This window comes from Bidens hawaiensis, unplaced genomic scaffold (genome assembly GCF_021521415.1).
Source record: "Bidens hawaiensis isolate Kalapana, Puna unplaced genomic scaffold, B.hawaiensis_p1.1 tig00016121_1, whole genome shotgun sequence".
NCBI lineage: Eukaryota > Viridiplantae > Streptophyta > Magnoliopsida > Asterales > Asteraceae > Bidens > Bidens hawaiensis.
In genome coordinates, this window is record NW_027492466.1 from 136,577 (window position 1) to 164,368 (window position 27,792).

At 35.6% G+C, this 27,792-nt stretch overlaps 2 protein-coding genes across 2 annotated transcripts; both read right to left on the reverse strand.

Moving 5' to 3' along the window:
• Positions 1–11,447: 11,447 nt before the first annotated feature.
• Positions 11,448–12,562, reverse strand: LOC143550633 (putative F-box/LRR-repeat protein 9). The gene is made up of 2 exons (XM_077041250.1): positions 12,096–12,562; positions 11,448–12,017 (listed from the first exon to the last, which is right to left on the reverse strand). Exons 1-2 carry the CDS (start codon positions 12,536–12,538, stop codon positions 11,495–11,497), a joined length of 966 nt encoding a protein of 321 aa, XP_076897365.1. The 5' UTR covers positions 12,539–12,562; the 3' UTR covers positions 11,448–11,494.
• A 12,492-nt stretch (positions 12,563–25,054) lies between these two features.
• Positions 25,055–26,245, reverse strand: LOC143550644 (putative F-box/LRR-repeat protein 9). The gene is made up of 2 exons (XM_077041258.1): positions 25,890–26,245; positions 25,055–25,763 (listed from the first exon to the last, which is right to left on the reverse strand). The coding sequence occupies exons 1-2, from the start codon at positions 26,243–26,245 to the stop codon at positions 25,055–25,057; spliced, it is 1,065 nt and encodes a 354-aa protein (XP_076897373.1).
• Positions 26,246–27,792: the final 1,547 nt, after the last annotated feature.

The following is a 27,792-nucleotide window of genomic DNA, read 5'->3' on the forward strand; positions in this document are numbered from 1 at the left end:
TTCAAGTAGACCCAAATTGACCAGGCTTATTTGAGATGACCCAAATGAACTCGTATTCAATTTATATTTGCCAAATCAACCAATTATTCTTTGAAGAGTGAGTCATAATTGCACCTAAACTTAACTTCGTGCTACATCAGTTATCATACCTAGCTATTGCAAACCAAGCGTCACATTTTTTAATGGTACTCAGATCCTATGCATAACCCAAACAACTGCTTTTAAGTAATGATACCCTACCAAACCTAAAAGAAATCATCAGCAGAATCCTGATTACACAAATTACCTTTACGGGGAAGGGCCAAAAAGAAGATTGTTCTTGCATGCAACTACACCTTCAAAAGACAAATATCAACTGCAGTTAGTATCTTGTGATTATATTTATACAAAAATGATACATTTATAAATCTTAAGATAACATTTATACAACTTTCCTTTTTGCATAGCAAATTATCCAAACATGTCAACGAAAGTCATGACCTCACCAAGTCCGATTCATCAAACCACCACCACCATCATCATCATGAATATCATAGTCAAAATCGTCATCGTCGTCAACATCATCATCATAGGACGTGCCAGATGTGTCAACATCAAAATCATCGAGAATGGGCATGTCATCATCATAGTCATAGTATTCGTCGTATTCATCACCAGAATAGCCATTGAAAATATAATAAGTACTTAGATACCCTTCAAGAGAATGATGAGGAAGTTTTAGATACTTAATCTGGTGTGAACATCTCTTCCCTGAGTCCCCATTTAGATCAAGGTCCAAGCACCGACGCAAGTCGAGTGATTCAAGGTGACAACAACCATCCAAAATCGCCTGCAACCCAATGTTTTCCAGGCCACTTCCAATGAGTTAAAGGTGAGTTAACTCGGGTAAGTGAATCCCAATTGCTAAGGCTATCTTATTTGAAATACTCACGAAGTCATCATCGATATCAGTAATAGTCGATAACGAAAGTGATTTCTGGTTCACTTTGAGTGTTTTTAGCAAGGGGCAATAGCGACCTGCAGCTTCAATACATTCAACCTCAAGTTTTATTCTGACAAGGCTGAGTTCTTCCAATAATGATAATTTCTTGAAAGGTTCACTCCAGAGTCCACCATACCTTCCACCAAAATAATTTACGATTTCTAGACGTCTAAGCTGACTTGATCGATTTACAGAAGAATCAAATACACAAAATTAATAGAACAGAATATAAATTAACCCACATATTTCTTCACCCTTTATTTATAGTCAATTTATGCAACGGGTCAACAGAATATGAAAACACTCATACCTATCAGCAACATAACGAAGAAGCTCATAATCACAAAACCGGGCGACAGTTAAATCAAGCAATTGACCTTGGCTTCTATCCACAGCAACATAACGAAGAAGCTCATAATCACAAAACCAGACGACAGTTAAATCAAGCAATTGACCTTGGCTTCTATCCACAACATGCTTACACATCTCCTTGCACGCAGCACTACCAACTGGATCTCCTGAACATTCTTCCATATAAACGACCCTCCACATGGCAGGGTCCTTGCGGATTTCACGCCACGCAGTGCACACTAACTGGGCATTCTCGAGGCGGTCAACCACACCAACTCTTTGGAGAATATTGAGCATTAAATCTGATGGAAGCTCCAGCCAGTTCCTTGTTTGTCATTGTCACTTTAAACATTATTCACAAAGCAAAGCAAAGCATATCAAACATGTTCTGCATGAAAGTAAAGTAAAGTTTGAACTTAAATTACGTACACTGAATAAACTGATAAACCCTAGAAACTTCAAAAATCAAAGAAGTTCGTACTATATCTATAATTAATTTGGGAAAATTTAGCAAAAGATCGATAACACTAAACAAGAAGAATCGTTTGTGGCTTCTGGAAACTTGAAGTAATTTGGGAATTCCAGCTAGCGATGGCTATTTGAGCCAAAATATTTTAAATGTGTTAATTTTGGTTGTTTTAAAATTTATATGGTTTGATCACTTGAAATTTCACGTTTTTATTTTCATGTCAAAATGGGTCGACAAATTTAAATATGGGTCGATGTGGGTTAGTGTCTTAAGGAAAAGTGGCAGGTTCGGGTTAAAACGGGTTTTGGATTGGAACAAGATCGGTTTAGGTTTTGGCTCGGATTAAATTTCGTGCCGACACCAGTTTTCGCACTGGACGGGTTGGGTTTCGGTTTCTTCCGAGATTTCGCACCGGATAGGTCGATTTTGGATTCGTTTTCGGTTTTTTTGTTTCGTTTTGGTTGGGGTTTTCAGTTTCATTTTTGTCCGGTTTCAGTTTTTTTAGTTTCGTTTTGATCTTTTTTCGGTTTCGATCAATTCGGTTCAGTTTTGGTATTTTGTTTTGTTTTCGTTGACTTTTCAGTTTCGGTTATTTTTTTTTATAAACGAGGAGAACGGCTAAAACAGTTTAGGTTTTTTACTTTTTTCTTTCTATTATTTATATTTTGAGTTATGCTTTTTTTATTGTTTTTTTCTTTTTTTTTTGAATTTTTTAAGAGGTTTTTGATCTTAACAAAAACACTCAAAAAAATTAATAAAAATAATAACTCAAAATATAAACAAAAACAAAAAAAGTAAAAAAAAATTCTAAATGTTTCGTCCGTTGTCCGTAAAAAAAACACCTACTCGAAACCCATTTTGACCCGTTCCGACTTTGACCCATTCCGACTTGGACCCATTCCTACCCGAACCTTTTGACCCTAACTCGTTCCGACCCGAATCAAAATAACCCTTTTTTTAGTTGACCCATGTAACATTCGTCTTTTTCGGTTATGATTGTATTTGTATTTGTATCAAAACCCGACCCGTTTGTAAACCGAATCTTTCAAAAATATAAAATATTGGACTTTTATGTTTCATAATCATCTCACACTTGTCGGTTTTTGAAAACACTTTTTAACGGTCTTTAAAATGCGAAAAACGCTCGAAACGACTCGAGAACCAAACTGGACCAGCCCCCCCCCCTGAAGGCGCCGCGCCGACCAAGGGGAGGAGCCGGTCGCGCGACGCCAAGCTTCACCTGCACACATATTCGGATTTTCTTGTTTATTTGTGTCTTGTTTGACCACTTTAACTTAACCTTTCTCATGCAAACCTCAAAAGAAACCCTTCATAACCCACCCCTCACTCTTGCCTTATATATACAAGTCCATCCTCTTCATTATCTCTTGCTCATTCATCTTCTTTCTCTCTCAAACTAATAACACTATCTCTAACTTTCAAGGTTATTAATAATCAAGCAACAACCTTCTTTAATTCTTGTTTATTACTTACTAATTCATATCTTGTGGCACAACATATATATAACATGCACCCCTTATTTCCTTCGACTTTCATCTTCTTTGGGAGGTGATATGCTACAAGGCAAGGCTTCATGGAGAACTCTTTGTAGTTCTTGATTATACTATTTTCCTTTAATGTTTTACTAGTCTTGTTTATATTATAAGTAGTTTAGTTTTAATTCATGTTTAAAGGGTTTCATGGTTTTGGGTATGAAGTCACTAGTCACGGTTTTTTCCCGAGATTAGACCCGAATCAAGACCGAACCAAGACCGAACTCTTGTTTACTAGCTTTTGTTTTAAATAGTTTTGTTTACTAGTTTTGTTTAAAATAGTTAAATAAATATGTTTATGAAAGATTTGAACCTTGTTACTTCTAAAACCAATTTGATAGTTCTATGGTATTTGGGTATGTGGCAACCATCCTCGGTATCATTCCGAGTCAAGGACCGAACCAAAACCGAACTAAACCGAGTTCACTTGCCTAAGACACACAAGTGTGTTTTTGGCCATCGAAACTCATCTTTTCTTCAAGAATGTATTTTAAACTAATTTTAAGTATTTTATCAACTTACTTGGTGTGTCGGAATCCAAATTGATCTTATAACAAGCTTGGACCGGTGAAACCAAATACACACTTAACGGACGTTAAGGTTCTTCATAATAGAACTATATACTTGGTTAAGTCTTTCGATTTTATTGAGTTATCTCAAAACATTTTGGAAAGTTAACTTTGAGTTTAGTTAATTATCTAGACCCAAATTAACAAATCCTAACACTCGATTAAAACCTTGTTTTGGTGTTCATATACCCAAAGGGTCTTGCATTAGTGCATTATAACCCACATAAGTTACTTAACATAGGTTGAGTAATAATTATGAATGAAAAACCAAGACCCGGTTTTGAGTAAACTTACTTTTTTAGAACATGTCTTTAATTTCCAAAATATTTACATTTTTAAACCATAAACTTCATTTATTTACTTTACTTGTCATACTTTACTTTAAACCCTTACAAGGCTACCTACTAACTTAAGACCCATTCAATCTAGGTCTTGTTCGTTAACCCGATCTCCGATTATTCACGAATCAATCTTTCAAGTTACTTAGTTAATGTGAGTACATTTCATCCCCCGTTTTCACTTTTATATTTTGGGGGTAACATGCATACTTATTCAAACAAAAATGATTTATATTATACTCATTTCTCAAACCACAAACTTTAGGGTGTATGATTCTAGAATACTTGCTCTATTGTGTGTTATATGTTTCATATGCTTTACGTGTGCGAGTGTTTATTTTTATATTGTTGTTGAGCCTCATTAAGTATGATCATACGCTCCCCTAACTACTTAGCTTTGTGCTAGTAGAATAGGTCCTCATTATCCAAGTATGTCGGTTGTTACCGATTAGAAAGGATCCTCATTTACATATATTTTATATACCATGATTGATGCTTTTATTTATAGTCTCATATACGTTTGTGGATTTCGCTCATATTATATATACTCAAAACTATGAAATTGCTCACCAACATACGTGTTGACAAATGTTATTTTATGCATTGTTACAGGTTTGATTATTACTTGAGTTGGAGTTTGAAGACGTCATTCTATTTTGATACCGTTAGGTTATTAGAAGAATGAACAATATTTATGTCTTATATTTTGGTTTTATTTGTATGAACAATATGTGTTACTTTGGTGATTGAATGAAATTAATGAGTTGATTTAATATTGTCACTTTAATAGTGTCTTGTGTTCTTAGGCAATCCGTTTCACCCCGGCATGTTCCGCCGCCTTTGGTCGGGGTGTTACAGATTGGTATCAGAGCCAAGACTATAAGATAGGTGGTTAGACGTAACGGCCTAGTATAGTTTTGCTTTAGGGTCCTTACATGTGTTGCTTATACGTGTTACCCTACTTGATTGTTCATTACGCTTATACATTTAATTGCTTATTTATTTCATTTAATCTTCAAAAATATACACATGCACACACTCTCATAGTATTCCAAGGTATCCTTACCTTAAAACGCAAAAACATTAGTTTTTATATTATGTTTTATGGATCACAAACTTAATTTATATCCCGTTATTTAATATCTCCTTAAAGGTTGCATTTATATCGGGTTTGTAGTCATCATGGAAAGCGAAACACTATGAAACGACCATTTGACAAAGATATTCCAAGAATCGAAGGTGATATACTTACCTAGGATGGTTGAATTATAGTGTGCGTTTTCTAGGCCTACGAATCGTGTTATACATGTCAATAATTTAAGTTGTCGAATGCAAGCGTTCCGGTTGCCTCCTTATATTTTTTGTGTTAAAAATACAAGTTGTTTTTAACATCTCGTTGTATCTCCGTTTTTATTATATGTTATTATCGTTATTTGAGTCACAACAACATAATTAGACGCGATGGTACGTGCACATGTTCGACTCCACCTATTATTTTATACAAGCTTTATTTGTCGGGATATCAAATTTTGGTGATTTCATGTACGATTTTCCCGAACACATATATAAATTTCAAAATCTCAAAACCTCCAATTTTTGAATGGCAAAAGTTTGAAACTTATAAATATATATACATTTTATCTTTTGATGCAAGTATAAAATAGCTTTTACTAACATTCTCATCCTCATAATTCTAATATTCACAATCATTAAAACCCTACATTTACTCATTTTCCCTCATACTTATATCAATTATCCCAAACTTATACCATTTTTCTCTTATTATTTTAGAATGCCTCCAATCCGTCACCAACTACGCAAGCCGAGCTCCGGTCGTCGGATGGCCGCAATGGTAGCTAAAGAAATCGCCGTTGTGATTCCCGGACTCATAACTCAAATCCAAGCCACCCAACCCACCGTTACTCAAACCACACCCAACCCCGTACCGTTCGCTTTGAAAAACTTCACTAGTGCCAACCCATCTCAGTTCTTTGGTACGAGTTGTGCCACCACTTTGTTGCGATGGTTCGATAAAATGGAAAGTGTGTTTACTCTTTGTGAGTGCCCCGAACTCAAAAAGACCACGTATGCCTCTAGCATGTTTGAGAATACCGCCCGCACTTGGTGGAATTGCGAGATTTTCACCCATGGAGCGGAGGTAGCTATGGCCTACTCATGGACCAAGCTCAAAGAAGTCATGATGAAAAAGTTTTGCCCAAAATATGAACTTCAAAAACTCGAATCCGAATTTTGGGAACTCAAGCAAGAGAGTGGTGACAACTCCGCCTACTCCAACCGCTTTCACAAGCTTAGTCTCTTGGTTCCTCACTTGGTCACTCCCATCGAAAGGGCTATTGACAAGTATGTTGGCGGTTTGCCTATCCAAATCCGCGAATCGGTGATGAGTCGCAACCCGAAAACCATTCATGATGCTATTACCTTCGCCGGTGCTCTTTCTGAAAACCATGTCAAAGCCGGTACCCTCTCCATCAAGAAAACGAGTGACAAGAGTAAGCCCGAACCAACCCCTCAAACTAAAGCCGACCCACAACCTCAAGCCATCAACTACTCCAATTCCACCCACCAAACCAAAAAGAAAACCAAACCAAACTACCGAAACTATCCTATCACCCACCCATCAAAACCTCAATCTCAACCCCGGGCACCCCAAAACTGAAAACCGTATTCCGGTCCGCACCCACTATGTAACACTTGTCAACGTCATCATCCCTCCTACTCTGCTTGTCGCCACTGCACCAAGTGCAATCGCTATGGTCACACTAACAACGTGTGTCGAGAAGCCTCTCGTGGGCAACCCGCTCCACCAAGGTTTGCCCCATCCAACCAAAATTGTCACGCTCCTTTTGCTCAAAACCCTCCATCCCCACCTAGGGCTTGTTTCAATTGTGGAGACCCGAACCACTTCCGCAATGCTTGTCCTCGACTTTCCCTTGTTAACCAAGCCCAAATCATACCCACACCCTACTACCAAACCCAAGCCTACCAAGTTTAAACTTACCAACCCCAAATCCCGCAACTCTTGGCTCCTCCCGCTCAACCGATCCAAGCCATGCAAGCCCTTCCTCCTCCACCACATCTGCAAGCCATGCAAGCTCTCCCACCTCCTCCAGCTCAACAAGTCAACCACGGCAACCAAGGGCGTGCCTTTATGATGAACGCCAACCAAGCTCAAGTTGCCAACGATGTGGTGAACGGTACGTTTTTAGTAATTGAGCATATAGCTTCAATTTTATTTGATACCGGAGCTGATAGGAGTTTTGTTTTTTTTAAATTTGAATCAATTCTTGCCGTACCTCGCGCTAAACTTTCTCGCCCTTTTTCTGTCGAAGTCGCCAATGGTAGTTCCATCATCATCGATTCGGCCATTCGCGATTGTATCCTCACACTTTGCAAGCACGAGTTCTCGATCGACCTCATCCCGATGCAAATGGGAAGCTTCGACATCATAGTAGGCATGGATTGGTTAGCTTTGCACGTGCCGAAGTCGTTTGTTTTGACAAATTCATTCGTATCCCGCTCGTCAATGGCAAAATTCTCAAAGTCTTTGGCAAAACGATCCCCAAGAAACTCAACCTCATGTCTTGCTCTCAATCTCGTAAGTACTTGCGCCAAAAGTACGTTTCATTCCTAGCCCAAGTGGTGGTGAAAGATCCAAAAGAAAAGAAAATTCAAGACATTCCCGTTGTTTGTGAATTTCCCGGCGTTTTTCCCGAAGACGTCTCTGGTCTTCCACCCGTTCGTCCTGTAGAATTTCGAATCGACCTTGTGCCCGGCGCGACTCCTGTAGCCAAGGCTCCTTACCGCTTAGCTCCTTCGGAATTGCAAGAGTTATCGAACCAACTTCAAGAACTCTCCGATAAGGGCTATATCCATCCAAGCTCTTCTCCTTGGGGCGTTCCCGTCCTCTTCGTGAAAAAGAAATTTGGCTCATTTCGCATGTGTATCGATTACCGTGAACTCAATAAACTCACCATTAAAAATCGTTACCCTTTGCCTCGCATCGACGACCTATTCGATCAACTTCAAGGCGCAACTTGCTTTTCCAAAATCGATCTTCAATCGGGTTATCATCAATTGCGTGTTCATGAAGACGACATTCCTAAAACCGCTTTTCGACTCGGTATGGACATTACGAATTCTTAGTTATGCCTTTCGTACTAACCAATGCACCCGCGGTATTCATGGATCTCATGAACCGTGTTTGCAAACCATTCTTGGACAAATTCGTAATTGTTTTTATCGATGACATTCTTATCTTCTCCAAGACCCAAGCCGAACATGAACATCATTTACGTTCCATTCTCGATCTCCTAAGAAAAGAAAAACTTTAGGCCAAGTTCTCCAAATGTGAATTTTGGTTAAAAGAGGTTCAATATTTGGGTCATGTCGTCAACGATAAAGGTATTCATGTTGATCCCGTCAAAATCGAGGCCGTAAAAGATTGGAAAACTCCATCCACACCCACGAAAATCCGATCTTTCCTTGGTTTGGCCGGGTATTATCGGTGATTTATTCTAAACTTCTCTAAAATCGTGTTACCCCTCATCGTACTAACTCATAAAGGACAACCTTATGAATGGGGACCGAAACAAGAAGAAGCTTTCCAAACTCTAAAGCATATGCTTTGCAACGCTCCCGTTCTAACCCTTCCCGATGGAAACAACGACTTTGTGGTATTTTGTGATGCATCCAACCAAGGTCTCGGTTGCGTTCTCATGCAACGAGGTCAAGATATCGCGTATGCCTCAAGGCAACTCAAGGTTCACGAAAAGAATTATACGACTCATGATCTCGAACTTGGTGCCGTCGTTTTCGCTCTCAAAATCTGGAGACATTATCTTTATGGCACAAAATGTGTTGTATTCACCGATCACAAAAGTCTACAACACATCTCTGATCAAAAAGATCTCAACATGAGACAACGTCGATGGGCCGAATTACTTAGTGATTACGATTGCGAAATTCGCTACCACCCCGGTAAAGCGAATGTTGTAGCCGACGCCCTTAGTCGTAAAGTTAATGTCAAATCCATTCTGCTTCATAGCATCATCATCCAAACCGATCTCCAAGACCGCATCTATCGAGCCCAATGCACCTCTATTGATGAAGGCAATATGTATTATGAAATGTCATGTGGAGCTGAACTTCAACTTGAAACCAAACCCGATTACTTGCTTTATTTCCTCAATCGTTTGTGGGTTCCCGATCGTGATGAACTTCGTACTTTCATTCTCGACGAAGCTCATATGTCGCGATATTACGTACATCCCGGTGCGGATAAAATGTACTTCGATCTTCGATCTATTTATTGGTGGCCGGGTATGAAAAAGGACATAGCACTTTATGTCTCGAAATGTCTTACTTGCTCAAAGGTTAAAGCCGAGCATTAAAAACCTTTTGGTTTACTCGAGCAACCTCCTATCCCCGTTTGGAAATGGGAAGGCATCGCTATGAACTTTATCACCAAATTGCCTCCCACTCAAAAGCAAAATGATAGCATTTTGGTCATTTTTGATCGATTAACCAAATCGGCTCACTTCATCCCGATCTGCGAGAAGTACTCCGTTGAACAACTCGCTCAAATCTATGTTCGTGAGATTGTATGCCGCCATGGTATTCCTTTGACCATCATTTCTGATTGTGATCGCAAAGATGATCTTCGTCAAGGTTTCTGATAAACGCTAGAACTACGAAATTCAAACAAACCGTCTACTAATTCTAGCGAAACATGAACTCACGTTACTGGAGAATCATCTGCAGGAGGCAATAAAGAATTTGAAATGACGGTCAATTCTTATTCGAGCGCCAATACAGTAGGTCAAATTAATATAAGAATATGTTGGTTTTTCAGAGCAAAAAGAAAAACAGTTATAGAAATGATAAACCTCACACACGCGTTGCAGCGTGTTAACTTGCTAAATTTAGATTGACGCGTTAAACAAAAAATTTATAAAAGTTGGAAAGTATTGATAAAAGTTGAAATTAGTTACAAAGTGTTAGGATTAAAACATCAAAAATATTTTGTTACAAATTTATAGAAGATGAAAAGTATATTAACAACGTGACAGAAATAAGAGAGAATAGAGGGAAAAAGACATTTCATTCATGTGTACGGGCTTTACATACAATATATATAGTGATATAGATATTGAAACTGACTCTATAATGAACGTAATGTCTGTATTAAGTGCATTTAATTTAATTGAGGGTTTCATTAAAAACCTTATCGGGATGAACTATTAGACTGGTGTTGACAAAATTGTAAATTTATAACAGTTTATTAAAAAAAACTATTGTGTTTATTAAAAAAAACTATTGTGTTTATTATATATTTTAATGGTTTATTTGGTTTAAAACACCACCTGCTGGCAGCACCCAGACACCACCACTGATCGCTATAAATAATTGGGTAAAACTTTAGTGTTTTGGACCTGTCGACCCGAACTAATTCTAACTCGACCGTTTACAGGCTCGATCCAGCCCGCCCATTTTACTAGACATAAGGAGCAGTAAGTGCAAACACCCTGCTATATATCCTTTGAAAGTTGTGCCCCAAAGGGTAAGCTATCTCTGCTTTGCGCCTCACAGGTTCAGTTGACATACATATAAATGATTGAATTTATAAACGACTAAACTAACTTAGATGCAATACGGTAAAATATATTTTTTTGCTTTCATAACTATATTGAAACAGTAAACCCTTGATTAAAAAAACCTAACAAAAATAAAAATAAATTAGGGTGTATGAAAGTTCAGGTTTATAGAAGATTTAAAGCCACAGGCTTGCTTGAGTTGTAAACAACCCGAGTTTGAGCGTAACTTTTCAGCTCGTATGACTTCGACCTCAAGTCCGAATAGACCCTGCGCCGTAAACAACTCTTGTTACTTAATGGGTGTTTGGTTATTGATTATGGAAATGTGAAAATTTAGTTCACTACAACTAAGAATGTTAGTCACAGGATGGACTGTATGAAAGTCTCTTGACTCCACATCAGAGCAGTTTTCAAGTAATTGCATCTACTCGTATACTATCAAAATTCAAATAATAATCACACAAATTTTGTAAGAATTATTATGACAAAACAAAGTAAAAGTAATGCATTTCAAATCCCAGACAAATGATAAGAGTCCCAAACAAACATCTAACCAAGTTTTTCACAAACGATCATCATTGCCATAGACTGTGTAATCATCATTAGTCCAAGTATCCACTAATAGTCAGAATATGTTTCATATAAACCATAACTATTATATGGTAACCCTTGAAGAGAATCATGAGGGAGCTTGAGATATTTAATCTGTTGTAAACATCTTTTCCCCAAGTCACCTTTTAGATCAAGGTACAAACACCGACGCAGGTCAAGCAATTCAAGGTGACAACAACCGTCCAGAATGGCCTGCAACCCAATGTTTGTCATGCTGTTCCCAACGAGTTCAAGGTGAGTTAACCCGGGTAAGTTTTTCCCAATCGATACGGCTATCTCATTCTGCATGCTAAGAATCCTGGACTCCGGACCATGAGGACCACCCCATGCTCTATGTGCCCCTTTGTTCAGTTTGAATGTTTTTAACAAGGGGCAATATCTTCCAGCAGCCTCAATATCTTTTTTCCTAATAGTTGTAGCCACAAGATTGAGCTCCTCCAATAATGGAAGTTTCTTGAAAACTTTACTCCAGATTTTACTGAATTCAAAAAAGTAGAGAACGAGTTCTACACGTCTAAGCTGGCTGCATCTGTTAATATATATTGATTGATTGATTAAATACATATTAATGCTGTTATTATACCCATCCAAAAAACAAAACTCATACCTATCAGCAACATAGCGAAGAAGATTGTAATCACAAAAACCAACGGTGGTTAAATCAACCAATTGGCCTTGGCTTCTATTCACAGCATGCTTACATATGTCCTGGATTTTCTTACTTCCATATCCATAGTGACCTGCAATTCTGTCCATATAAACGACCCTCCACAAGGCAGGGTCCTTGTAGATTTCACGCCAAGCAGTGCACACTAACTGGGCGTTCTCAAGTCGGTCAATGACACCAACTCTTTGAAGAATATTGAGCATTAAATCGGACGGAAGATTCAACCAGTTCCTTGTTGGTTTCTTCACTCGCCATTCCCTGTTTCTTCGTCGATTTGATTTTGGTGGCATGGTCGCTTTACCATTCATAAAGCAAATCAAAAGTTTAATCAATCCAACATTTTGTATGCATAAAAAATATGATGTTATAATTATTACAATCATAATAAACTAATAATAATAATAATCAGATGCCCTAACAAATACATGAAATTAAATGTTAAAATAAATAAAGCAAACAGTATCATATTAGAAATAAGTAGGAAAGAAAGAAACCCTAGAACTACTGAAACTTCAAATTTAATTTATCTATATATGTTATTTAGTTAAACAAACAACAGAAGAATCGTCTAAAACAAATGCATAAGTATTTGATTTAAATAAACTTATTATTATTATTATTATTATTATTATCAAATGCCCTAAAAATGAACAAACTATAAACATGTATCATCAATTCGTCAAGTAATTTGGTTGGGAACGATGAACACACATTACATAGGCAGGAGAATCAAAACCCTAGAATTTCGAACATGTATCAAAAGATGGAATTGCCGGTGTTTGCTATACAATAAAAAAAAAGTAGAAATTGGTTTGAGATATTGGTGTCCGACCGACTTTTATAATTTATAACTGCACACCCCTCGATTTTATTATTGTTTTATTTTATTTTATATTATTTTTTCTCAACAAACATGGGGTGACCTAATGGCAAACGATCTTCGCTAACTAGCACAACCCAGTCGTACAGAGTCTTAAGCGTCTTCAAATTGTAACATTCGTCAATTTTCGGACCCGAAACCCGACTCGTTTAAAATTTTCGATGTGATTCAGTTAATTATACAAATACTCATATTTTACATATTTCATACGTTTTAGTTTTTCTTTCCTGAAGTTATTTAATAATATTAATCATTACTGATATGTATAGAAATAAAAATTATAACACTCATGATTTTTTCTTTATTCAAATATCACATAAATAACATTACTGATACATAATCAAAGTACATCATTTTAATCTAGTTATGTCACATTTATATTTGTCACATTTATTTTTACCTAAAGTTATTTATTTTTAAAAGATGAAAAATATCTTTCTACACCATTCAATTTTTGGTCAAACCTCATCCCCCAAATCACTCTCCTAATCAATTTTTATTATTAAAACATTCTAAAGAATAACTTCTTTATTCTAGTATAAATAAGAACTCACTCCCACCCCTTTCATTCTTGCACCACTCTTTGACAAGTTCAAAAGATTATTTTTTTTTTCATTTCAAATGTAGGGTTTTAACTATTCAAGTCTTCTTCATCTTATTTCTGTTTATTTTAAATTCTTGTTCATACTAGTTAATCAAAAGGTCATATGAACATAACACAATCATGTCTAGAAATCCACATAATCCATACACCATGGTGTATAGGGTCGATGAGACAAAGAACACAAGGAGATGATCGATTACACGAAGGCCACACTTGAAACGTTCTTACATCTTTATTTTTCTGTATTGAATCGTTATTTGTTTGTTCAAATGACCCAAGAATTTTTGATTATATATGCTAATAAATGTTATATAATCATATCAAAAAAAAGTCCATAGTTTTATTTCATCAAAATCCTTTTCGAAATCGTTAGAATATTGCTTTTAGCAATATTTCAGTTTTGACATTAGATATTGTCATCAAAGAAAGAGGCATATCTTGTTTATAACAAACTGGAAAAGTGTAACACCAAATTCTATGATATACTTCAATGAAATACAGTTCTAAAAACTATTTTTACACATTTTAATTCAATCCTATGAATTCGAAATAAATATTTTAAAAACAGTGTGCAGATTCGTACCCTCTGATTTACATGGCTGTTTTGGCCTATTTTGGTTACGAATTTGCAAATCTTTTCTAAATAAAAGTTGTTCAAAATATTCTAATTTAGTATACTGGAAGGGCTTGATTTATAATAAAATTTTTGATATTTTAAATATCTTAATCAAATCAGAATAGTTTGTTGTCCAAAAACTGATTTTGTATTTCATCTTCTTTTTTGATCTTTTCCTTGTTTTTATCTTTAATATTTATACATTAGATCCTAATATTCTTTAAATTTTCCAATCCCATTAGTTAGTCTTTAATTATTTTATTTTGTTTATTTATAGTTTGTTTGGTTCGATCGTTCATTTTCTTTAACGTGCTTTCGGTTGTCATTTCAAGTTTGGCTTTAATCTCAAAGGTGAGTTTACATATCCCCCTTTTTCATCTTCTAAATTTTGGGGGTGACATGTATACCCTATTTAAATAATCATTTTTATTTACTTATCTATTCATAACACAATTCAATATATATTTATGTGTGATTATTGCATGTTCTATGATAATGCTCTATGTGCTTAATTATTTATTATATGTTTGGTGGTTGGTATCTCATCCTCATATATCCTCATCTATCGTCATCTAGTATGATCATATATTTACCCAAATACTTTGATTTCGTATCAATTAGAACGGGTCCACATCTATTTAGTTGTTTAGATTTTCATAGGAATTGTAATACTCATCATTTACATATGAATTGTGATTTATATATATATATATATATACTAAAAATTATGCATTCTCACCAACATTCGTGTTGATACTCTATTTTCGTACATGTTACAGGTACAAGTAGTTGATATTATTCAAGTTGGAAGACAATAATTTGACCTTAGGATATTATTCAACATACAAGAATATGATGTAATTGTTATAATTATTGAATTTGTGTACGTGTTTAATGTTAATGAAATTAAATATTCATTGTCGCTTTAATTAGTGTCTTTTGAGCTACTATCCAATCACTACGTTACGCCCTGGTATGTTCCGCCGCCTTTGGTCGGGGTGTGACATATTGGTATCAGAGCGGAAAGCTATAAGATAGGTGGTTAGATATAACGGCCTAGTAGCATGCTTAGGGTCCCTATACGTGATATGCCTTTACATGTTTGTACCCTGAATTATATTATTGATTGCAGTAGCTTAAATACTATTTAATGATTTAATATTATTCTTGTACACAAAAGCACACACTTTATCCGAGGCTATGCCTCACTCTCAAAATTGTTTTCAAACTTTAGTAAAAAAATGGGAAATTCCTTAAAAAAATGAGTTTACATATCCCCCTTTTTCATCTTTTAAATTTTGTGGGTGACATGTATACCTTATTTAAATAATCATTTTTATTTACTTATCTATTCATAACACAATTCAATATATGTTTATGTGTGATTATTGCAAGCTCTATGATAATGCTCTATGTGCTTAATTGTTTATTTTATGCTTGGTGGTTGGTATCTCATCCTCATCTATCGTCATCTAGTATGATCATATATTTACCCAAGTACTTTGATTCCGTATCAATAAGAACGAGTCCACATCTATTTAGTTGTTTACATTTTCATAGGAATTGTAATACTCTATTTACATATGAATTGTAATTTATCTATATATATAACTAAAACTTATGCATTCTCACCAACATTCGTGTTAAACTCTATTTTCGTACATGTTACAGGTACAAGTAGTTGATATTATTCAAGTTGGAAGACAATAGTTTGACCCTAGGATATTATTCAACATACAAGAATATGATGTAATTGTTATAATTATTGAATTTGTGTACGTGTTTAATGTTAATGAAATTAAATATTCATTGTCGCTTTAATTAGTGTCTTTTGAGATACTGTCCAATCAATACGTTAGGCCCCGGTATGTTCCGCCGCCTTTGGTCGGGGTGTGACATATTGGTATCAGAGCCGAAAGCTATAAGATAGGTGGTTAGATATAACGGCCTAATAGCATGCTTAGGGTCCATATACGTGATATGCATTTACATGTTTGCACCCTGAATTATATTATTGATTGCAGTAGCTTAAATACTATTTAATGATTTAATATTATTCTTGTACACAAAAGCACACACTTTATCCGAGGCTATGCCTCCTGGAGTGTTTAGTAATGGTGTGGAACTTATTAAGCCAAAGCATATCACACCAAACGAAACCGAATCTACTACCCTCATTGTATCAAATGTGGTCATATGACGATCACACTCTTAAATCAACGATGAGGTTTTGTCTAAATTTTTTTATGTTGTTAAGAATGAATATTTTATCAAATTATCAATTTCATCAATACTCTAAGTTAAGGTTATTAAAATTTTATCTTGTATTCTCATGAATTTTCACAAAACTAGAAATTTCAAATAGTTATACAATTTTTTTCTTTTTCCAAAAGATAATTAATATTTCACATGTCGTCATTGTAGCATGTCTTCTTCCCGCCTTATCAACTGTAACCGTCGCACCGGCAACTCGGGCCGTAGCATGTCATCCCGCATCGCTAAGGGAATCGTGGAAGCCCTCCCAACAATCATTTCTCAACTCCAAACTGTGAATGCCCCTACATCAACCACAACCCCGAACCCAATTGCTTGCTCCATCAAACAATTCAAGAGTGCCAACCCGCCTGAATACTTCAGTATCGACGGTGATACTATTCTCCTCAAATGGTTCGAAGAAATGGAGAGCGTATTCCTCCATTGTGAATGTCCCGATGACAAGAAAACCACTTACGCATCTAGCATACTCAAGAAGAATGCCCTCAATTGGTAGAACGGTGAGAAGCGCACGCTTGGCGATGAGGTTGCCATGGTCTTGCCATGGATGAGCTCAAGAAACTCATGCTCAAGAAGTTTTGCCCGAAACATGAGCTTCGGAAGTTGGAAGAGGAGTTTTGGAATTTGAAACAAGAAAGTGGTAATGACACCATCTACAACGATCATTTCCTTGAACTGAGCCTTCTCATCCCCACATGGTCACTCCCCTTGAGCGTTCAATCGACAAGTACATCTCGGGTTTGCCTATGCAAATCCGAGATTTCGTACTAAGTCGTGACCCTCAAACCCTCCCTGATGTCATCACCTTAGCCGGTACCCTCACCGAAAACCACGTTAAGGTCGGGACCTTGACGCGGAAAAATTTCAATAAGCCCAATGATAAGCCTGCATCCTAGCCCACCGAAGAACCTAAGCCCGAATCTTCTAAACCCGAGTCTTCTAAGCCCGAATCTTTCAAGCACAACAACTCCCCCCAGGACCGCAACAATAAAAGAAAGTCCAATTCCCAAAACTATGTCTTGGTTCAATCGCAAGCCCAACCCACCAAGAAGCCCTACACAGGACCCCACCCATTATGTGATACGTGTAACTTTTACCATTCTCCTAACCTCAAGTGTCGACAATGCACCCATTGCAATCGATTTGGTCACCTCTTTACCACATGTCGTGAACGCAACCAACTTTTGATGCAACCATTTACCTCACCTCTTACCCAACCCCAAACTTTACCCTATGCTCAACCGTTTACTCAATCACCCTCAACTATTAGAGCTTGCTACAATTATGGAGACCCTAACCATTATCGCAATGCGTGCCCCAGACTCGCACACATGAACCAAATTCAATCCTACCCGACCCAAACCGCTCAATATCAAGCTTACCAAGCTCAAGTAAATCAACTTCAACCAATCCAAGCTCAACCCGTCCAAGCAATTCAAGCCCAACCCATTCAACCAATTCAAGTCAACCAAATCCCAATCAACCAACCAACCTCAAGTGACCAAGCTACTCAAGGACAAGTGTGTTACATCAACGGTTCCCAAGTTTAAGCCTAACCTTTATGAAGACATGCTACGCAAAAGACGTTTCTTTTATTTAGTTCTTTTCATTTAAATCTAATGTATTGACTTCATTAAATCTCCAGTTTTGTTATGAATGAGAATTATGGTTATTTATAATGGTGTTCAATCACTCATTTATTCCTATTTTGTCGTTTAGTGCACTATTTATTATTACACAATTTATTATCATGATTTAAGTGGTCTATAACCGGTTAATTACCGGGAATATGTGCACGGTGATGTGCATAGTTATCTAATAGTACCGTATTTGTATCATAAACTACTTATGACCGATTTCCTACAAACGTGTTAGAAATTGAGACTATGAACATGTGTTGTACATAGTTATCTAATAGGAGTCACATGTACAAATTTTATTTTGATATTTTAATACATGGCTACCCAAACTCTCCTAACTCACCTCATCCTCATGGTACTCTTACCTCATCTTATCGATTTTATTAATCTTGGTTTCAAACCTTATATATTATTATACTCATAAGTCATGTGATTTGTTTGTTGTGTGAACCTATTTATTATTACGTGAATTTTCTTGTCATCTCAAGTATTTTCTCTACATCGTATGTGTAAGCTACTTATATAATTTCAAAATTTTCCTCTATCTGTTTATTTCATTTTGATGTTATTACCTTTGATGGTTAATTTCAATAATTTCGTCATTTTTTTTATTATTTTACTAGTTAATTATGTTCATCAGTTTTTATTCAATTTTTAGTTCATTGCTCTTGATCAAATGATATCGATTTAAAAAAAAAGTTTTCTTTTACCTTTATTTTCAAACCGCACAACGGGACGAATCATGTGCATCATGCGATGACCTAAATAATTATGAGTGCACGCATAATTATCGAAATCCTCGCATGGAACTCATAGTGAATACGGTTGTTTGTCATAACTCATAACCGAGGGTGACTTTGGGTAACGATACAAATGTCGTTGTGATAAGGGTATGGTGGATACGCCGCCGGTACATCCTATATATAAGTGTGCTTATCATAATTTTTCATTTGTAGCGTTATTCGGTTCATTTGAAGGTCTGCGTTATATTTAAAAAAAATTATTCTTAGACTCTTACTTTCTTTCTTTATGTTATGGTTTTTATATAATTTCGAGATGAAGTTCTCAAAAAGTTGTGAATACTATAACATTCGTCAATTTTCGGACCCGAAAACCCGACTCGTTTAAAATTTTCGATGTGATTCAGTTAATAATACATATACCCATATGTTAAATATTTCATACGTAATAGTTTTTCTTTTCTGAAGTTATTTAATAATATTAATCATTACTAATATGTATATAAATAAAAATTATAACACTCATGATTTTTTCTTTATTCAAATATCATATAAATAACATTATTGATGCATAACCAAAGTACATCATTTTAATCTAGTTATGTCACAATTATTTTTGTCACATTTATTTTTACCTAAAGTTATTTATTTTTAAAAGATGAAAAATATATTCCTACACCATTCAAATTTTGGTCAAACCTCCTCCCCCAAATCACTCTCCTAATCAATTTTTATTATTAAAACATTCTAAAGAATAACCTCCTTATTTTAGTATAAATAAGAACTCACTTCCACCCCTTTCATTCTTGCACCACTCTTTGACAAGTTCAAGAGATTATTTTTTTTCCATTTCAAATGTAGGGTTTTAATTATTCAAGTATTCTTCATCTTATTTCTATTTATTTTAAATTTTTGTTCATACTAGTTAATCAAATGGTCATATGAACATAACACAATCATGTCTAGGAATCCACATAATCAATACACCATGGTGTATAGGGTGGATGAGACAAAGAACACAAAGAGATGATCGATTACACGAAGGTCACACTTGAAATGTTCTTACATCTTTATTTTTCTGTTTTGGATCATTACTGTTTTGTTCAAAGGACCCAAGGATTTTTTATGATATATGCTAATAAATGTTATATAATCATATCCAAAAAGTTCCATAATTTTATTTCATCAAAATCCTTTTCGAAATCGATAGAATATTGCTTTTAGCAATATTTCAGTTTTGACATTAGATATAGCCGTCAAAGAAAGAGGCATACCTTGTTTATAGCAAACTGAAAGTTCAACACCAAATTCTACGATATACTTCAATGAAATACGGTTCTGAAAACTATTTTTACGCATTTTAATTCATTCCTATGAATTCAGAATAAATATTTTAAAAACAGTGCGCAGATTCGTACCCTCTGATTTACATGGCTGCTTTGGCCTATTTAGGTTACGAATTTGCAAAACTTTTCTAAATGAAAGTTGTTCAAAACATTATAATTTAGTATGCTGCAAGGTCTTGATTTATAATAAAATTGTTTGATATTTTAAATAACTTGATCAAAACAGAACAGTTTGCTGTCCAAAAACTGATTTTGTATTTCATCTTCCCTTTTGATCTTTTCCTTGATTTTATCTTAATATTTATACATTAGATCTAGTATTCTTTAAAATTTCCAATCCTATTAGTTAGTCTTTAAATATTATATTTTGTTTATTTATAGTTTGTGAGGTTCGATCGTTCATTTTCTTTAACGTGCTTTCGGTTGTCATTTCAAGTTTGGCTTTACTCTCAAAGGTGAGTTTACATATCCTCCTTTTTCATCTTTTAAATTTTGGGGGTGGCATGTATACCCTATTTAAATTACTCATTTTTATTTACTTATCTATTCATAACACAATTCAATATGTTTATGTGTGATTATTGCATGCTCTATGATAATGCTCTATGTGCTTAATTGTTTATTTTATGTTTGGTGGTTGGTATCTTATCCTCATCTATCCTCATCTAGTATGATCATACATTTACCCAAGTACTTTGATTTCGTATCAATAAGAAAAAGTCCCCATCTATTTAGTTGTTTACATTTTCATAAGAATTATAATACTCATCATTTACATATGAATTGTGATTTATCTATATATATATATATAACTGAAACTTTTGCATTCTCACAAACATTTTTGTTGACAAACTCTATTTTCATACATGTTACAGGTACAAGTAGTTGATATTATTCAAATTGGAAGACAATAGTTTGACCTTAGGATATTATTCAACATACAAGAATATGATGTAATTGTTATAATTATTGAATTTGTGTACGTGTTTAATGTTAATGAAATTAAATATTCATTGTCGCTTTAATTAATGTATTTTGAGCTATTGTCCAATAAATACGTTACGCCCAGGCATTTTCCGCCGTCTTTGGTCGGGGTGTGACACAAATTATATCCAGCCCTGGAAAAAACTCACCCGTCCGAATACTCACTGGTGGTAAAACCCGAACGCCCTTAGGATCGAGCGGGAGATTACAAAGATCTCATTCTTCCTTCATTGAACCACTCATGTCCCCGCAAAAGTGTTGTAAGTGAAGATTGAACTTAAGTCTTCATCTAAAAACTCATACTTCCTACCACGACACCACCTCAAACATCGCTTTATTTTATTTTATTTTATTTTTCCATCATATCATTTGAAAATACAAAGCTTATTTTAAATAGTAGTTTAAACACTTAAATAACACTAGTACTTTGATTATTTTAATAATAAACCCCCTAAATGGAAAAAACCATGAAACTCATTCTCTTGCTCACATTGTGTCTATCACCCAATGATGAAATGCAAGGTTTTAGAATAAAATACTTAGTAGATGCAAATTCTGTTCTTTTTCTTCCTTTGATATCCTAACTATTTAGGTTTCCAATGTAGCTTCGGAGTTGGCTTTAAGCATGGGCGGACAGGAAGTGGACTTCTATAAAAGTCCATTGTCCTTCAAATCGTAACATTGTCGTAAGATTTTTAGAGATCCCTAATCCGAATCCAACAACCGAGTACCAATACCAACACTATCTTTTCTTATGGGCTCATTGTAAGCCCAAATAAATTTCTTAATTCTAAGAATTATAACCACCTTTGTAGCCCACCACTAAATGTCATTTTTAATTTTAAAATGGGCATTTTTAGGAGACAGAAACTCATTTTGTCTTTTCATTTTTTATAGATTTCAATAATCTTTTATAAACTCGTCGCCCTAAGACTAATTTTGAAATTCACGATATGTTTTGACTCAAACTCGTCTCTGGCAACATGTTCTACCTCAAATGCATCTTTGACAACCTGCTTGGCCTCAAACTCGTCTTTCACGACCTATTTGGTCTTTTATTTGTTTTCTATATATTATATTATTATAATTAAATTTTACTTTTATTTAGTTTTTCTTTTATAACTCTTAAAATACAAAGTTTTACAAAATTCCAAATATACAGTTGAGACGTGCTTATTTTAATCCAAATGCCGACATAAACTTTGTTTAAAATCCAGCTTGTGTTTCAATGACGGGTAAGGCGGTCAAGCTACCTGCGCTTGTCTGGTCCGATCGTTTAGCGACTTTTTCTAAGAGACGAGAATGTAAATAGAAAAGATCCCATGGGAAAGCCTCACGGCTTGGTGGTCGGCGTAACAATAATGACATTTGTCGATATGCCACCGCCTGCTTACTCAGATCATCATAGATTATTAATGCGTGCATTCCATTATCGCGGAAATATTCTCCCACCCAAACCGGGCCAAATTTATATCGAAATTTTTAATAAAATTTTACGCGGCTCGGTTTCAAAGTAGAATTTATATCAACACATATATAAAATTAAGCATGCCTCAACGGCATATTCGAATTTTATAAAATTTTATATATATAATAGGTTTTTAAAGAAAAAAATTGTGAGTAAAATTAATTATAAAAATATAATGTATTAAAAAAACAAATAAAAGACCATCATGAAAAACAAGTTTGTGGTCAAACGGGATGTGAAAGACGAGTTTGAGGAAAAGCATGTCGTCAAATACGAGTTTGAGGCAAAGCATGTCGTCAAAGACGAGTTTGAGGCAATACATGTCATGAATTTCAAAATTGGTTTCGGACGATGAGTTCTAAAGGATATTAATAGAAGTATAGAACCTTTAAAACAGAAGAAACAAAATGAATTTCTCACTTCAAAAAGGCCCATTTTAGGAATTTCTCCTCAATTCCATTCAGACTTTGACTTAAAAATCCGTAAGCTTTCGTTTGACTTTTTTTTAGTTAGTGTTGACCAGAAAGTCAACACTGCCAACAAATTCAGCATTGCCCAATTGGCTAATTCCATAATTTTGACCAATAAATCCACAGTTTCAAAAAGATCATAATTACACATTTCTTCAAAATTAATACTGATCATACCCCTTATTTTCAGTATTTATATATTTCCTTCCCCTATTCTTCAGTGATCTTTCACAATGCCCTTCGTACAAAAACCAAACATTTGCCCATTGCAACAAAAACATTTGCCAGGGGAAAACACGCTTGTGTTGACCTCACAGGGGTATCTCCCTTAGCTGGTTTAAGGGATAATGGGTTTGTAGCTGGGCAAGCAATGAAAAATGCTGAAATGAAGAAGGTGGAGAAACATGTTAAAGCCTGCGAAGAGAACCAACATGTTTTTGTTTCTCTGGCTTTTGATACCTTTGGCTCCTTGGCACCGGAAGCTATCCGTTTCCTAACCAGGGTCCAACGGGTTGTGCATAGCAATTTGTCGACTCCAAAGGGGCAGGGGTATGTCTTTAGCAAGTTAGGGTTTGCAATTCAGAAAGGGGTGGCGGCGCAGCTTGTTGCCCGCCTACTTGCTATGTTGATGTAATATCTATGTTTCTATATAATGAAAGATCGTTATTATACTTGTTATTGTATAATTTTTAGGGCTTTTGATCATTTAGGTTCCTTCTCTGCCTGAAAATGGGGTTCAGAATTTCAGACGAAAACTAGTTTTAGCTAAAATGAATTAGGTTAAAAAAGGACTCGGACCAAAAATGGACCTGGGTAAAAAAAAAGTCATTTGATTTGTTAAAATTATGACATTTTGAATTTTCTTTTGCTCTCAGCATGCTAACATGACAATTAAACACCAAAGAGGCATGCCCTAGATAGAAGCCAAATTAAAGACGACACAAACCTAAAACAAAATCCGCGTGTTTTGATGGTTTCGGCTCATCAAACACCAATGACAGTTTTTATCTTTTATAAATATTGAAACTTGGGTTTACTTTGTAGTAGGATTGGAAAACTGGGTGGGTCCGACGGATTCAAAACAGGTCATTTTAAAAATTATAAATTGGTCCGGGTCAAAACGGGTTATCTCTGCCAAAATAGAGTTGGATTGAAATGAGTCAATTTAGAAAAAAAAAAGATCTAAATAGTCTCACTCGCTATCTTTTCTTATGGTGGCTAGTGGCTGTTATGGGAACGACTACGAGGTGATGGACTGTTGGATGTATATTGGCGGCTGCAGCGGTGGAGTGGCATAGGTCTCCATGGAGGTATTGGCATCGGCGCTGATGATGATGTGTCAACAATGAATACGCGGAGGGACAAACAATGGTCAGAGGTGATGCTGATCTATTTAGATCCATTTAAGTTAATAAGTTATTTAATACTTACCTGTTTTCAAGTAGACCCAAATTGACTTAATTGAGATGACCCAAATGAACTCGTATTTCAATTTATATTTGCCCAAATCAACAAATTCTTTGAAAAGTGAGTCATAATTGCCACCTAAACTTTTACTTCAGTTATCATACCTAGCTATAACAAATCAAGCGCCACATTTTTAAAGGGTACCCAGATCCTATGCATATACCAGGCAACTATTCTCAAGTAATGATACCCTACCAAACCTAAAAAAGTCATCAGCAGAATATCTTTACGGGGAAGGGCCAAAAAGAAGATTGTTCTTGCAACAAATTACACCTTCAAAAGAGAAGTATCAACTGCAGTTAGTATCTTGTGATTATATTTATACAAAATGATGCATTTATAAATCTTAAGATAACATCCAAACAACTTACCTTTTTGCATAGCAAGTTATCCAAACATGTCAACGAAAGTCATGACCTCACCAAGTCCGACTCACCACCACCACCACCACCACCATCATCATCATAGTCATCATCACCATAGTCAAAATCGTCATCAACGTCTTCATCAACATCATCATCATAGGACGTCTCAGATGTGTCAAAATCAAAATCATCGAGAATGGGCTTTTCATCATCATAGTCATAGTTTTCATCGTATTCATCACCAGAATAGCCATCGAAAATATAACAAGTACTTAGATACCCTTCAACAAAATGATGAGGAAGTTTTAGAGATTTAATATGTTGTGAACATCTCTTCCCTAAGTCCCCATTTAGATCAAGACCCAAGCACCGACGCAAGTCGAGTGATTCAAGGTGACAACAACCATCCAAAATCGCCTGCAACCCAATGTTTTCCAGGCCGCTTCCAATGAGTTCAAGGTGAGTTAACTCAGGTAAGTTTTTCCCAATTGCTAAGGCTATCTTGTTTGAAATACTGACGTAGTCATCGTAGATATCAGTAATAGTCGATAATGAAAGTGCTCTTCGGTTCACTTTGAGTGTTTTTAGCAAGGGGCAATAGCGGCCTGCAGCTTCGATATATTCAACCTCAAGTTTTATTCTGACAAGGCTGAGTTCTTCCAATAATGATAACTTCTTGAAAGGTTCACTCCAGAGTCCGCCATACCTTCCTCCAAAATAATTTACGATTTCGAGACGTCTAAGCTTACTTGATCTATTTATAGAAGAATCAAATACCCAAAATTAATAGAACAGAATATAAATTAACCCACATATTTCTTCACCCTTTATTTATAGCCAATTAATGCAACGGGTCAACAGAAAATAAAAACACTCATACCTATCAGCAACATAACGAAGAAGCTCATAATCACAAAACCGGGCGACAGTTAAATCAAGCAATTGACCTTGGCTTCTATCCACAGCAAGCTTGCACATCTCCTTGCACGCAGCCCTATCAACTGGATCTTCTGAACATTCTTCACGCCAAGCGGTGCACACTAATTGGGCAATCTGGAGTCGGTCAGCCACGCCAACTCTTTGGAGGATATTGAGCATTAAATCTGATGGAAGCTCCAGCCAGTTCCTTGTTTGTTTGCTCACTCGCCTTCGCTGTTTCTGTTTCTGAACAAACTTGGATTTCTTTTTCTTTCGTTGAGTTGATTTTGATTTTTTTGTTATTGTCACTATAAACATTATTCACAAAGCAAATCAAATATGTTAAACCAGGGGTATTAATTGTAGCTGCATGAAATTAAAGTAAATTTGAACTTAAATTGCGTACACTGAACAAACTGATAAACCCTAGAACTTCAAATAGTAAAGAAGTTCGTACTAAATCTATAATTAATTTGGGAAAATTTAGCAAAAGATCGAGTAACTCACTGAACAAGAAGAATCGTTTGTGGCTTCTTGAAAATAAAACTCTTGGGAATTAGTTGGTATTTAAATGAGTCAATTTGAGTTGTTTTAAAATGCATGTGGTTTGGTTTAGGCAATAGGTTTTAATTAAATGGGTCACTTGAAATTTCACATTCTTATTTTCGGGTTAAAATGAGTAGACAAATTTAAATATATCTACCATTTAAATATATGGGTAGATGTGGATTAGTGTCTTAATAAAAACACTTAAAAACTTAATAAAAATCACAACTCAAAATGTAAAACAAAAACAAAAAAAAAGTAAAAAAACTTAAATGTTTCTTCCGTTGTCCTCATTAAAAAAAAAACGGCCCAAAACCCGTTTTGACCCGTTCCGACTTGGACTCATTCCTACCCGAACCTAATCTGACACGAACCTGTTAACCCTAACCTTATCCGACCCGAACCAAAACAAACCTTTTTTTAGCTGACCAATTCTGACCCTACCCCGTTCAAACTCATGACCCGTTTCAGCCCAACCCAACCCATTTGCCACTCCTAATGAAGATGAACTCACATTATTATTATTATTATTATTATTATTATACTCAAGTCGTAGGCGTCATTTTGAATTGGTACCAATAAATTGGTGTTTGTTTGGGTAGAAATTAAAATGTTAATTATTTTTTACGACCAAACAATACTTTATAAAAAAGAGCCAAACGGTTGCTATACAGGTCCGCTAGGCGCTAGTACAAAATGGAGTACAAACACAACCAAAGTCAACAACTAAAAATTGCAAATTAAAAGTTCTCCACTTTTTCCATGTAATCGACTCTGAATTCAATCTATTGCATACTCACAAAAAACCCAACGCTTTTATACCTCCCACTGTAACATCTCTAAAATTTCGATCCAAATTTGACAACCAAGTAAAGTTGAAGGAACAAAATTATTCCCTAAAATAAGTGTTGGGAAAATTTAAAGAAAACAAGATCATTCTGTAAGGAAATAAAATATCTCATAAATAAAGTCACATTATGTTAGGGATATGAAATAAAGAAATTCCATTTCACATTGAAAGATGTAAGAAAGTGAAAGCATTCCATATGGGTATAAATAAGGAAATTAAAACCCATCCCACATGGAAAGTGGTAAAGAAATGGAAGCTCTTTATAAGGAAGAGAATTTCCATAATAGTATTCTTATATGCCTAGCATGCACCAAGTGGTCCTAGCGGAGGGTGCGAAGCACCCGACGCGCACGGGCTCGGGCGTTGGGCGCAATGTGGCGCTTTGATGGCGCACTTTGCACTTCGCACGCTCGCATCGCCGCGAGCCGCCTTAGTATTTTTGGATAATGGGAGTTAGGCCTAGAAGTGA